The sequence below is a fragment of the Tetrapisispora phaffii genome, chromosome 6 (genome assembly GCF_000236905.1).
Source record: "Tetrapisispora phaffii CBS 4417 chromosome 6, complete genome".
Taxonomy (NCBI): domain Eukaryota; kingdom Fungi; phylum Ascomycota; class Saccharomycetes; order Saccharomycetales; family Saccharomycetaceae; genus Tetrapisispora; species Tetrapisispora phaffii.
The window spans coordinates 198392-212253 of record NC_016525.1 but is presented as its reverse complement, the minus strand read 5'-3'; the positions used below and the strand labels follow the sequence as shown (position 1 = coordinate 212253).

The 13862-nt window shown below is 35.8% G+C and overlaps 8 protein-coding genes across 8 annotated transcripts; 2 read left to right on the top strand and 6 right to left on the bottom strand.

The window, feature by feature from the left end:
* Nucleotides 1-47: 47 nt before the first annotated feature.
* On the bottom strand, nt 48-974 carry DPC29 (post-initiation translation factor DPC29; the record flags this gene model as incomplete). Its single annotated transcript, XM_003685964.1, has 1 exon — nt 48-974. The coding sequence occupies one exon, from the start codon at nt 972-974 to the stop codon at nt 48-50; it is 927 nt and encodes a 308-aa protein (XP_003686012.1).
* A 573-nt stretch (nt 975-1547) lies between these two features.
* On the bottom strand, nt 1548-3122 carry CHS5 (Chs5p; the record flags this gene model as incomplete). The annotated part of the gene is made up of 1 exon (XM_003685963.1): nt 1548-3122. One exon carries the CDS (start codon nt 3120-3122, stop codon nt 1548-1550), a length of 1575 nt encoding a protein of 524 aa, XP_003686011.1.
* A 939-nt stretch (nt 3123-4061) lies between these two features.
* REC102 (Rec102p) lies at nt 4062-4877 on the top strand (the record flags this gene model as incomplete). Its single annotated transcript, XM_003685962.1, has 1 exon — nt 4062-4877. One exon carries the CDS (start codon nt 4062-4064, stop codon nt 4875-4877), a length of 816 nt encoding a protein of 271 aa, XP_003686010.1.
* Nucleotides 4878-4928: 51 nt separating this feature from the next.
* MCY1 (putative cysteine synthase) lies at nt 4929-6143 on the bottom strand (the record flags this gene model as incomplete). Its single annotated transcript, XM_003685961.1, has 1 exon — nt 4929-6143. The coding sequence occupies one exon, from the start codon at nt 6141-6143 to the stop codon at nt 4929-4931; it is 1215 nt and encodes a 404-aa protein (XP_003686009.1).
* Nucleotides 6144-7380: 1237 nt separating this feature from the next.
* Nucleotides 7381-8688, bottom strand: NMA1 (nicotinamide-nucleotide adenylyltransferase NMA1; the record flags this gene model as incomplete). Its single annotated transcript, XM_003685960.1, has 1 exon — nt 7381-8688. The coding sequence occupies one exon, from the start codon at nt 8686-8688 to the stop codon at nt 7381-7383; it is 1308 nt and encodes a 435-aa protein (XP_003686008.1).
* A 583-nt stretch (nt 8689-9271) lies between these two features.
* Nucleotides 9272-10135, bottom strand: TPHA0F00870 (uncharacterized protein; the record flags this gene model as incomplete). Its single annotated transcript, XM_003685959.1, has 1 exon — nt 9272-10135. The coding sequence occupies one exon, from the start codon at nt 10133-10135 to the stop codon at nt 9272-9274; it is 864 nt and encodes a 287-aa protein (XP_003686007.1).
* A 598-nt stretch (nt 10136-10733) lies between these two features.
* PEX30 (peroxisome biogenesis protein) lies at nt 10734-12440 on the bottom strand (the record flags this gene model as incomplete). The annotated part of the gene is made up of 1 exon (XM_003685958.1): nt 10734-12440. One exon carries the CDS (start codon nt 12438-12440, stop codon nt 10734-10736), a length of 1707 nt encoding a protein of 568 aa, XP_003686006.1.
* A 484-nt stretch (nt 12441-12924) lies between these two features.
* CWC24 (U2-type spliceosomal complex subunit CWC24) lies at nt 12925-13656 on the top strand (the record flags this gene model as incomplete). Its single annotated transcript, XM_003685957.1, has 1 exon — nt 12925-13656. The coding sequence occupies one exon, from the start codon at nt 12925-12927 to the stop codon at nt 13654-13656; it is 732 nt and encodes a 243-aa protein (XP_003686005.1).
* Nucleotides 13657-13862: the final 206 nt, after the last annotated feature.

The window sequence follows — 13862 nt, the reverse complement described above, 5'->3', positions numbered from 1 at the left end:
TTAATAGTATATGGGGTGTGGGCTATTTACAAGAGTGTTGGCGGGGTTTAGTCTCTGATGTTCGTGTGGATGGCCGTGATCTCATCGATAGAGTCCAGAGTGTCCATGAACCTGTCGAACTTGGCCTTCGATTCTTCGTCTGGCAATGTCACTTGTAAGTCGTCCTTTCCAAAGTACCCAATGGCAAGTTCTTCGATTTTAAAGCCGTCCTGTTTCAACTCCGCAGCAACAGCGTTCGTACTCGATGGTTCTGTGCGGATGGAGTACAGGGCCAGCTTGTCGCTGTTGTCGCTGCTGTTGCCTGGTTCGTCCGTTACGGACGCTTCTTCTTCGTCTTTGATCTGCTCTAAGTCTTCAACACCTTTAATATCGAGAACTCTCTCGAGAATTTTATCTTCGTCGTTCTCGTATTTAATTGGGGCCCGGACGATTGCGTAACCCTTCTTATCGAAAAAATACAAGGTTGGAGTCATGGATCCGTTTACCTTGGTGAATGCGCTGCGCACAAAACCAAAAGTCCTATTTCTATTGTCAGTCAGAGCCTCAATGACAAATGCAACGCCTCCTGGGCCCATCCCTTCGTAAAGACAAGTCTCCATAACAGAACCCTTATTCAGCGAAATACCAGCTGCCTTCTTGATAGCGTTGTCGACAACTTTTTTACTCACATTGTTCTTGTTTGCTGCCTCCATGGCTGTCGCCAACCTGATGTTTAAGGTTGGATCAGTGGATCCTCCACCCAATTTAACAGCTAATTGTATCTGGTTTGCAAACTTACTGAATAGCTTGTTCTTCTCCGCATCGTTTTTGGCTTTATCATGTTTAATCGTAGACCATTTGTTATGTCCAGACAATGTTGGGTTCATACCACAATTGAAAGATCTCTTTGAATTTGCATTGGTTGTAATAAGGGAGCAACATTGAGGTCTCTCCTGTACTAAACAACGAGATTGTTTGGGAACAGCTCTTAACATAGTGGATTCAAAGACGGACACAAGGCAGTTAATCAATTAGATTAGTCAATTAACTGTACAATACCGAAGGTATCAATCGGTAGAATTAAAGTGTTTAATGTCACTTCTTAACAGTTCGTTTCTTGACTTTTTAATATGTCAAAAATTATTGAAATTTTCAATTCTATCTTTAAATTCATTACAGCGCCGCTTTAAACAATAGCGAAGGTTGTACAATCATTAGAAACAATAAATAAGTAACAATATACACATTCTTCGAATTATATTTCAAATGTTTCTTATTTTTATCAATTAAACAACTTCAAATATATATCTATACAGTACTTTAATTTTTAAATCCACATAACGTTTAAAATAATAGTAAGAAAGGATATATGAGTGTCCATATACTCTGCTTGTAGTTTCAATTGTCCCAGACTTATTTCTTCTTCTTATTCTTCTTCTTCTTATTCTTCTTGTTATTTTTTGATTTGTTGGGGTTATTATTAGCATCAGTTACAGGGGCTACATCTGGCGTTGCTTCTTGTGAGAGAGCCGTTACAGAACCATCATCTTCGTCTTCATTTTCTGCATTTACACCATTGTCTGCATCTTGGTTTTCTTTTGTTCATCATCCTTATCAAAGCTTTCGTTATTAGTATCCACATGCTCTAGATTTACTTCTAATTCATTTGCGTTCACATTATTGTTATTTTGAATATTTTCGTCTAATGAAACGGCGTTAGTTTTCTCCTCACTTTCAGATTTTTGTTGAACTTCAGTGTTTGGTTCATCCGCGTTCAATTGATCATCGTTAACTTCATGTTCCTCTTCAATGTTCTCTTCCGTTCCGTTCAATTGTTGTTCCTCAAGCTGCCCTCCAACGCCATTCAAGTGTTCATCTTCGACAGTTAGCTCAACTTCATTCAATTGTTCGTCGTCGTCTTTTTGTCCCTCTTCTATATTGAAAGTCGTGCCTTCGCTTTCCTTTACCATTTCCATTTCTTCTTGATCTCTGCTGTTTACTATCTCGATTTGTGCACCTTCGATATTTTTAACAATATCGTCGTTAGTTAAACCTGTATCTTCTACTAAGTCCTGTTCCTGAATATTTGCTGTTACAGTTTCATTTAGTGGTTCAAAAGTTTCCTCTTCAATTTGATCTTTTTCATCAATCTGATCTTTTTCTCTTACATTTCCCTGAGCAATTTCAATTGATGATTTATCTATTGAATCTTCTTCTGCTACTTCTATCTTTTCTTCAGTTTTGTGAATTGGCTCTGTTTCTATCACTTCTGCTTGAGGTATTTCAACGGATACTGGTTCTTCTGTTCCAGAAGATACCCCTTGGAATGTATAGCTTTTTAAAATGCTTGGATCAGCATCTAAGTAGAAACCCCTAACACCAATAATCCTTTGTTCTATTTCACAAGCTCTGACCCATTCCGGTCTAACGATTGGAATATTATTATTCTTAGCCTTGATCAATTCAGGGTCATCTTCATTGTCGATATCGTTGCAAATGAAATGAGTTGTATCAATGGCTACTTTGTGTTGAAGTTCTTTTGCACCTATCTTCTTTAGAGAATTAGAAATTTGAGAGTCAGTAATTCTCTCCATTGGATCAAGTGGCCCTAAACATACAACAATACCAGACATATCAGTCATTTTGTGTGTCTGGATATTAATCTTTTCTGACCAAAAATTCCCTGATGTTGTGGATAATTTTAATTGAAACTCATAAGGATGGTCAATTGATAAACCAGAAAGTTTGGTTTCGGTTATTTTTAAAGGACTTGGGACTATCATTGATCTGATACCTTGTCTGTATAATACTAATGATTTCAATTTCGCAGAACCCAGTTTTAATTCATCCCATGCTAGAACACAACTTGTTTGGGTAATATTTACTATTTTTAAAACTGGTTTCTCTGGTTTTGAAGTACCATATTTTTCTAAAATTTTTGTCTGCAGACTGTTGAATTTCTCACTTTGTCTCCTCTCTTCTTCCAAGCTTTGTGAAACACTGAATTTTACGATTGATCCTGCTTTAATGTTATCAGGCAACAGCATTGTTGGAAATTCAATTACATGATGATCTTGAGTGGTCAATAAAGCTAAGGAAGCATCCAGCTTCCCTACGGTAAGTAAAACATCCACGTTAGACATTTTTAATAAGTCTTCTTTGATTACCTGTCCTCTTACTTTCCTTTCTACCCGATTCCTCAATCTACGAATATATAATGCTGCTAAGCTGGTTTTTATATCCTTAAAAGACACATTATCGTCTTGAATACATAGCTAAGCAGGATCTTTTCCTACTTTCGACTTTCCAGTTCCTCCTAATGCACAGCAAAATACTTAGTTGTCGGCTTACCCGAAATATGTAATTCGTGTATTGTGATCAAGGTAGTTGTAGTCGAAGAACCGCTAATGACATGAACCTCTCAGTCGATTGGCAATATAAAGCCAACCTTAGTCTCCAAACAATAAGTGATCCCACCAACATATCTCAAGTATCAAGAACATTAAACCTTTTATATTGGCTTCTCGTGTGCTTTGTAGCTGTTAAAATATGGCAAGTAGACAGTTTCATTATCCATGATAGTAAAAATGTAACCATTTACCCAATGTAATATTCAATTTGGTATCTGATATTTGTAGCTCTTGGAGCTCATTAGCCATTTTCACCAGAGTTTAGAACTTAAGATCTGTTATCTGTGATGGATATAGTAGACTAACCTCCCTTTTGTTTTTGACTAAAAATGGATCCTTCCTAACAGAACACTGTAAAAAATCAATCATGACATACCCAATATTCGGTAATTCTTTCAACAAACTTAACCTTTGCAATGACCATTAATTTAAAAATTGATGGATACAGTCTTATAATATTGTGTTTATTACTTTTGAAAACTTAAAAATCTTGGATGCCTTTTTATATACATTGGCTTCGGCGGTTAATTTATCAAAAATTATAATATCCCCGTTATATATAAAATAGACAACCTTTTTATTTGTATTTATAAACCTAATGGTATATAAGTCAGAGATGTAGAACTCGACAGAAGGTCAAGGAAGACACTAAACAAAGAACATATCAGGTCGATGGAACTGGAACCAACCTTTTTGAACTCTCAGCATTTGAACAACGACGGTGTGATCTCCTCTTGGCACACTAACATATACTTTCAAGATAATTTTATAGTAGATAATTGGGATTTCGATAAAATAATTGTACTGCCACCAAAATTTCCAGGAAGCTTGAGGTTTGAATTGGAACTGAATTTTAACGATAGAGAGCCTCTGGCGAATGATACAAAATATTTGAAGTTATTTCAACAAATTAAGACTACTTGTGTGAACGGTTTCAGAGCAATCATAGAAGATAAATTGAATTATTCAATTGAACATGTGGAAGATCAAAACAGACCCTATTCTATTGTTTTTAATTTGAATTGTAACGTCTGTACTGTTAATAAAGTTCAAACTCTTTTGGAAGAGCCCATCAAAAAATTCAATCATCTTGGAAATGAAATCAAGATTGTTAATTTGACAAAAGTAAAAATTTTGGCAGACTTTTATTTCCATCAGGCTACGTTCAATGATTTAGAATATGATGATACGGTATATCAAATGATCAAATCACATATGAATGAATATTTAGCATCTTTATTCCTATCTCAATTGGAGATAAACTTCCCTATTTGCTTCTCGAAATATATTAGAGAATATTTATCAGCTAATATTTTAGAATACCCTCAAATATCATTCATTCTCTCTAATTCTTCGAAACTAATTCCTTACCTAATAACGATTCTGAAAAATGATAATAACTTTAAAACCATTTTTAAAATTTTGACATATAAAAGCAAAAAAGTCAAAGATAATGAGGAAATGTTTTTAAAATTTCTGTGTGATTAACTATTAAATAATTTTATTTACATCTCTTTTTTTAATAATATGCAATTTAATTTAAGATTTCATTATTTCATCGAGGGATACTTCACTGTCAATGGCTACAGCTGATTTCCAAAACTTACTTAAATGTCTGGAACCACTGTCACAGGCAATGATAACAATATTCGAATTTGGCTTCATATTTTTAGATAGAATCACAGCTGCTACTGCATTAATGGCTGTGCTACTACCAATGAAAAGGCCATCATTGACGGAAAGAAATTTAGCCATCTTGATTGCCTGCTCATCGTTGACTCTAATAGATTCATCAATAAGATGTTCACCTTTGGAAAAATTGTTAGTAATTCTGTTCAAACCAATACCTTCGACTATTGTATCCACTTGGTGTCTTCTTCTGGTTCCTTCTTTTTCTACAGTATCATACATTACACCGTAGTTGATTCTGTTATAGAATCCAGATCCCTGGGGATCAGCTAACACAACATGTAAATTTATTAGCCCTATCTTTTCTTTCAGATATTTACTCACACCAGATATTGTTCCACCAGTTCCACATCCTGCGATAAATGCTTGAATATTACCATTCAATTGTTTATAAATTTCAGGACCGGTGGCCTCATAATGTGCCCTCCAATTGGATTCATTTTCAAATTGATCAGCAAATATACCTCTAATTCTGAGTTCATCTGGTTTATCTTCATTTTCTCTATTCAAATCACCGCAAGCTTTCTTAGCTGCATTGACATATTGATTTGGGTCAATAATGGCAGCGGGTTTAACTTTATTTAAAGTGGCTCCTAAACTTTCTAGTAAAGCAAGCTTCTCATTTGACGTATCATCTGGCAATGAAATATAAGATTTGTAGCCTAATGCATTACAAATCATAGCAATGGAAATTCCAGTTGAACCACTTGTTCCTTCAAAAACCACACCAGGTTTCCCTCTCACTAATAGACCTTCTTTTTCAGCTGTCTTGATGATATTCAAAGCTACTCTGTCTTTGGCACTGCCCGCAGGATTATTTAATTCCAACTTTGCATATATATTCATTCCTGTAGCTTCAGACAGAGATTTGATCAAAACCATTGGTGTATTCCCAATCAACTCATCTATCCCACTGCATGGCGTTGGAAGGTTCCCAAAGTCTCTCTTCTCTTTCAAAAGCTTATAAGTCTTGTAACTCATCACACCAGAAACTACTACTGATGCAATGGTCACTATATCTTTCCATGTCAAATACAAATCAGCTCCACTACCAGCTTTCGTCATACTGATGCCCTATTGTTGTTGTTGTTTTTTGCTTCTATGCAAGAGTAAATATTAATGCTTATTTATCTTTAAAATTTACTAACTGATTTTATTAATACAACTTTCTATTATTACACAATTTTGATAACTAAACAATACTAAAATGGTATCCGTTTATAATATTATAAGAATTTTTAGATATATCATGCAATGAGCATTCAACTTCATTTATGCTCATCGACGTCTCTTTGTAAACTTTTCAGTTCATTTCAAATTTCGTTGCTGTGAAATTTGTTGCGATGTTGTTCCAAGTGTCACAATAAAATGGTGACGGTAAATATTTGGAAATAAGAGCCAACACTTGATATGAAATTGTAGTTAGATCAGTAGGATGGGACCAATTCGTCCCGACACATACTCTCGATTGTGATTGTGTTATATGAGTAATGTGTTCCTTTAAAGCATGCCTTTAGCCTCTGCAGTTTAGGTACTTTCATTTTCTTTTGCTTCTCTGTTCTCGTCAACAGTTCTTGTCTTTCTTTATCCTCTCTGAACAGTCTTCTATCCAATTCAAAACAAAATTGAGACCAGATTTGGTACTCTATCTTGTCCTGTTTGCTCATTGCATAATACTCGAGAATTGTTTCCATACGTTTAAATCTGCGTACAAAGTTATACTTCGTGGGAATATCTTTGTTAGTATAGCATGGCATATATGCTCTGTCGTTGGTGGCATGCATTGTCGTTTTTGGTATTGGTGTTTAGTATTACTGGTTTAACTAATTACCTTATTAATGGTATTTAAATGACATCAGTGTAATCCATTTCAATCTCTACTTAGCCGACCTTTTATAATTATTCTTTTAACATATATCTGTAAAATATCCATTCCTTTTGAATTAAACTTGCTAATAATCAAGACACCTTGAAAACTCCTGTAAGCTAATCTTTTTTTTGCTTAAATAAGAATCCTAAAATCTAATTAAAGGCATGTTTGGTTACCAAACCTTTATCATTATATTGATCCTTTACCAATTACTTACTAGCAAAAAATATTATAGCTAAGCAGCAAATATTTTTCTTGCTAAAAGATTAAATGTGGTTTTGAATTAAATTATTTTACTATATATGTAGTGCTACAAAGAGTTATATGTTATTTTATTATACTGGTCTTGCATCAAAGGTTTTGCAAAGGTAAATCGCAAAATTCATTTTACACTAAAAAACCAGATGATTAATCGATCTTTTCTTGCTGACATCATCCCTTACTTCCTAAAACTTGCTTAACTGGCTCTGTTTGGTCAACATAAAGACCATGCTCTTCTATATATCTAATAACAGAATTAGGCAACAAATATTGTACAGACATACCACGCCTTAAGAATAAACGAACCTTCGTTGAAGAAATATCATTATAAATCAATTGCTTAATGACTAAAACATTTCTACGATGTTCATACATAACATCGTGGGATAATAAAAACGAACGAACATCTGAGCCTGTTCTTTCTAAAATTAGACAACCATAATTACCTAAAATATGGTGCAAATCTGAGTCGTTCCAAACATTTGGTTCTCCCATTGATTCAATTAAATCACCACCAGCTAATAACATAATTTTTACACCTATTTTTTCACCAGTGACAGTAGTAATACCACCTCTCTTGACATTGATTTCATTATTGAAATGATCTAGAACTTTTGCTGTTCTTGTGTACTCAGGTTGCAACGATTCCCAAGCATCTACCATCAACCATGAGGATGTTCTTTCACATGCTAATTCACACATTCTCACCCTATGTTTCGATGTTGCTAAACCCGCTTTTTTATAGTTATCACTAACTGGGGAGTAGTAACCACCAATGATTTCAAATCTTGTTTGTTCGTTTACAGCGTCTAGTGCCATTTCAAACATTCTTAAATGTAAATAAGTGATTGGTGAAAACGACCCACATGCAACAATGACAAGCGGAAGTTTCTTTGGGTTATTTAATCTTTTGGCTAGTCTATGTGTCGGGAATTCATATTCTTCTATTGTGTCAGCTTGTCTAACAAGCCCATGGGGTACCTCTTCTAAATCTGCTATTTGTGATTTTAATACACCAACATTAGCTACAGAGAACGGTAAATCATCTTCTGAATCTTCATCGAAGCTATCCTCAGACGAAACTTCGTTCGATAACGGTTGGAAATTGTCAACATTTAAAGGAATCCTATGAGATCTAAAATGTTTAGTGTTGTTTGGGTTCAGCAAAGATTTGGACTTCTCCAATCTCATGTCTAAACTCCTGGTTGTGTCTATATACACTGGCGACAGTCTTCTTTCTTCCTCTTTCTCATGGTGTCGCAATTGCTTAGCCAGTCTCTTGTTCTTCTTCTTATGCTTCTCGTAGGATATGTTATGATCTTCCATTGTGAAAGGAGCATCTAAAGACAAGTTATTGTCGGCCAGGACATTTGGCAAGATAGGCTTAGATTGTGGAATAGTTGATTTTGGATCATTAGGAGGATTTGGTTCCTCGTCAGGACTTGCAGGCTTAAAATTTGGCGCTCTCGTAGGATCCATATTTGCTTCTTCACTAGTTATACCAATAAAAATGCTAACTTGTTATTCTCGACCAATTGTAACACCATCCAATCGGTGGAATTCCGCAAAAGTAAGCTCGTACTGTCTAGAGATACAGATCAACCAGAAACAATAGAAAAAATCAAATGATAGCAGTTTGTCAAATAAAATGTCAGTTGGAAATGAGCTCAGGTTATGTAAGATGAACATCGGACCATTGCATGCATTTTTATTAGCAATCATTTTGAAACTTATATCGAAATGTTGTACAATTCACAATTTCAAGATTTTTCACTTTCTAATCGTTGAGCGTCTGCGTCTTTTTTCGATGCCCTCGACGACGACTCAAAATGCACCCTGATCTCTGAGAATATGTCTCATCGATCAATGGATTGGAAGCTTGATGCATAGTACAAATACTTCGCTGACGTCCTTGGATTACAAGACTTAGTGTCAGCTTCCAGAGGATTGTGGCGAGGATATTGTGCAAAATAAAAAGATACATAGCTTCTGTTAGGTATAAACTTCTATATAAATGTGAATGTCTGTATATATGTGTGAATGGGTATGTCCTGTTTAAACATCATAGGTGGAACCTCTGGGATGGTGGTTCTCGGGTCTCTTGTGGTGGGTATCGTTGTGTTCTCACGTTGATGTGATCTTGGTGATATGCGTTCTGAGGGTACGCAGGCTGTTCATGATTGTTGATAGCTTGGGTAGGAATGGGAGGTACAGCTCTATCGAGAAAGTGCTGCTGTTGTTGTTGTCGGTTTGGGATTGGAGGCGCAGATCGCTGTTGTGGTTGTTGTGACCTCGATGGTTGCTGCTGCGGCTTTTCCGTAGGCCTTTGTACAGGTCTTTGACGTTCTGTTTGAGGTTTCTGGGACGATGCGAGCTTCTCATGATTGCACTCTTCAGTTTGTCTTTTTACGATATAATTGTAGACCATTGCAGCGTTTCTAGTTGAACAGGCATTCAACCAAACGAAAATTGACCCTAGAATTGGCACTAATGCGATAGCCAAGTCAAGACCAATATTCCCATACATTTTAGCCTTCAAGTCGCCAGGGAGGTTAAAATGCTTGTCTGCTAGCTTGATCAAGTTCTTGTGTACGCTGTACATACACAATGGGCCAATAATTGGAAGAATCGTCACTATTGGCGCCCAGCCAATAAAATCTGACCAACAACAGCATCCACAGATACTCCTATCGTGGACCCACGCACTAGTCTGGACCGCTTTCCAATGCTTCGAATCACTCTTACTAAACCCAATATTATCAGGTAACCTTCTCTTAACTTCCTTACTTTCACCGTGTTGGTCTTTTTTTTTCTCATAAAAGGGATCCTTTGTGGGTTGGAAATGAGCCCCAGCAAACTCTTCTCCATACCCAACAACCGAGTCCTCGAAGAACCCTTCAACTGCACTCTTAATAAAATCAGTCATCTCTTGACCAGAACCGTTCTCAGGCTCAACAACCAACTTTTGATCCAATAAAATGCTCTGCTCCTAAAATATTTTCAGGACCACAAACTTCGACAAAGAAAGGGCCTTTTTTAATTAGCACTAAGTATATATATATATATGTGCACGAACCTGTTAGGATACACGTTGCAAGTGCAGATGGTTTTATCATGTTGTTAGTCTTATAATTACCTAAAACTCTTTTGTCTTTTGAGAGAATTTCGATCTCAAAAGTGACAATGAGTGCATTTGTCTACAGGAACGGCCGACACTCATCGATGCCTTGATGAAATGTGTCAAAGAAGCCAAGTGAGGCAGCCTTTAAGATTTGATGATCTGATGGTGAATGCTCTGACTCTTGTTTAATGAAGCGATATAAGTTGTGTGTATTGTTGCTGATAATTCTATCGTGATTATACATTTTTGCGTATATATGTTATGTACCTGAGTCTATGTCGTTGCCGGTTTGTGAAATGTTGTACAGGATGCAATTACCTAATAATATAGGGCCATGTAGTGGTAGACAACGGAGAAGGATTATAAGGAGGAGGAGTATGTGATGGCAGAGTGGTGGTTGGTATCATTTGTCCTTCTTAGATTCTTTTAGGCTTGCACGCTCCTCATTAAAATTTTCGTTTTCTTTTGTATCTGGTATGGCCTCTATGCCTGTTAAATCTGCGTCGGAGTTAGACGTGTTTAGAGTAGGATTAGATGAAGATGGGGTGTTGTCAGCATTTTTAGTGCTGTCGTCGTTTGATACATCTTTCTTTCCATCATTTGATTTCGATGGTTGCTTAGTTACTTTATCTTCTCCCATAATTATTGGCTCTTCGTTGATTGTCACGTTTCTCACTTTCTTACCATTTTCCTTGTCATTCACAGGTGAATTGGATTCAAGTTCCGTCTCTTCTGCTGTAGTATTGATCGTGTTTTCGCTAGGCATCATCATATCATCAGAATGTGTCTTTATTAATTCCGCAGTTCTGACCCATCTTCTTCTTCTTGTGTACTTCGAGAAGGAGTCTTGTGTTGATGGTTTCTTCCAAGTGTTATCATAGTAAATGAAACTGGCATCTGCAGTTGGAGAAGCAGATGTTCTGGGCTTTGAGCTGGATAATTGTATGGCACCGTCGTTAGTCATATCCAATCTCCATGATTTATCGATCCATTTCCACTTCAAATGCGAGTCTTCTTCCGGTAGTGTAAACTCATCAGGCGAAGGTGCTGGGTTTAAGAACTCGTCGGTCCATGGAGTCCTCTCGTAGCTTAACATGCTAGAAGTCCAACCTATACCTATCCACCTTCTTTGATTTTCATACAACACATAGGTAAATCTAATTGGCTTCTCAGAATCGTGTGAGCTGTCTGTAGCTTTTCCATTTCTATCAGAGAATGAACTTTGTGTATATTGTTTACCATTTCTATCTAATCCCATGCCACTGTTAGCAGTTGAATTATAGTTAGAATTCGACAATTTCTTGACTTGATTATGCACAGCATCTAATATGCCTTGATGGTTATTAATTCCTCCCAAATCTAATCCAGTGGCATAAAAAACCATCAATCTTACTACTTTGAATTTCCATAATATTCTTCTTGCGATTTTTGCCCATGGAGATTGATAAGTTAACATATAAATACCCATGAGCAGAAATACGTTTTTTGTTGAAAAGATGAAGACTGTTATACATATGTAGAGTGGAGACAAAAATATTGTTGTAAATAATAATCTCTTCACATCTTGTGCACTTAAAAGGGTTATCGGTGAAAGCAATAGATCAAATTTCTTAGTAACTTTATCCATTGTGTGCACAATATCATCCAAAGTTGGTTTAGAAATCATACGTTCTTCGATGTGCTCATCTAATAGAGAGTAACTCCATAATAAACCTACAATTACCACATGACCAAAGTACCTGGTGATTATTTGGAAATACAAAACTGTAAATGTGTATATCAACACGGTGAGAATACTAGACCATATATTTTCATTGGTCCAAGTTAAGACACTTAGAAAGAAATCAGCCAATATTAAATATGGATATATCTTCAGCAATGACTTCGACACTGTTGAAGGTGTGGAAGATAACAATGGAGAGGAAACTACAGTACTCTCACTATTGTAATCTGTATTCTTTTGACGGTCACCAGTAATCTTTAAAGTAGAGTGCTTCTTTAAAGCACTTTTGATAACCTTAGTAGTTTCGCCGCCAATTCTGGGAATAGAAGGCTCTACAAAATGGGCCCTCACTTCGTCTTTCTTAACTTTCGAATCTGGTTCACTCATATAGCAAATTGTATATCTGTAAGTTGGATAATGGGGTTTCTACTTTTTATCGTTTGTATATATATTATTGTGACTGTACACTATAACTATTTATGAGGATAATCTGATTTGAGTTATTGCGTTCAGACTTAATTCTTTTTTAACTCTATGTTATTCCATAAACAATCTTATCAAATATTCACCTATTTTTGACAGCACAACTACCTCTTAAACTAGTTTTGTTTATCAAACAGATCATAAATCAACTTTAACTTCATGACAATCATTTTAAAGTTCATTCTTTAAAGTTTATAACATCTGATTTTGCAATTTAATATTAGGACGGCAAAATTAAAGATGACAAAAACCAGATTTTAAGAATATTTCGATGAGATGGGATGAGTAATTTAATATAATCACAGTTTGTTGTTGATATTATAATGATAATAGAGACTGTTCATGCAGATGGTGGTGAGGTATTAGTCCCTGTGTTATAAGAGTGTCGATGTTTAAGAAAAGACGTGTGAAAGAGTCTTCAATAGCACAGCACAGTATCAAACGTCTTCGAATAGAATTAGAAGAAAAAGCAGGTCAAGATGTTGAGAATAGAGATTCACTAGTAACAAATGAACCTCAGTTGGATAATACTAGGGCAAGCTCTGTAGAGGTAAGTGAATCAGCGCCAGAGGAAGTTATAACTGCTGATAGCAAAGAGATTAATGTTGGGACTTCTCATGCCACTAATAAGGACGATGTTAAGTATAAGCTTTCTTCAAATGATGATGCAGTGAAAGAGGATGTTCTGAATAAAGAAGCTTTGGGAGAATCTCGTAAGCCACAGCCAGTTAGATCCCTGATGAGTTCTAAACCGCTTAAAGGCTCCTCGAAGAAAATCCATCAACCGGTTAACATAAGAACAACACTCTTGATGGATTATCAACCTGATGTATGTAAGGACTTCAAGCAAACTGGCTATTGTGGGTATGGTGATAGTTGTAAGTTTCTACATTCTAGAGATGATTTCAAGACAGGTTGGAAATTAGATCAAGATTGGAAAACCAAAGCAGGTATCGATGTCGAGAAATTAGAAGAAGAGATGAAAGAAATCCCCTTCAAATGTGTCATTTGTAAAAACGATTATAAAAGACCCGTTGTCACTAAATGTGGTCATTATTTTTGTAGCTTGTGTTTTACTGACAGATGTAAGAACTCTACAAACTTGTTTTGTTTGTGGTAAAGAAACGAACGGGGCTGTAAAGGTTGCAAATAACATAAGGAAGTTACTTGCTGAGAATATTCAAAAATAGAGTAGCATTTGTTAGTTGATTATGTATTTCTCCTATAAAAAGTATTGTTTTAATTGATGAAACTGAATGTTTCAAATGTATATAAAATTACTTCGAATGCTTTATTATTTCTTGAATGCAATATTAATTTGTATAA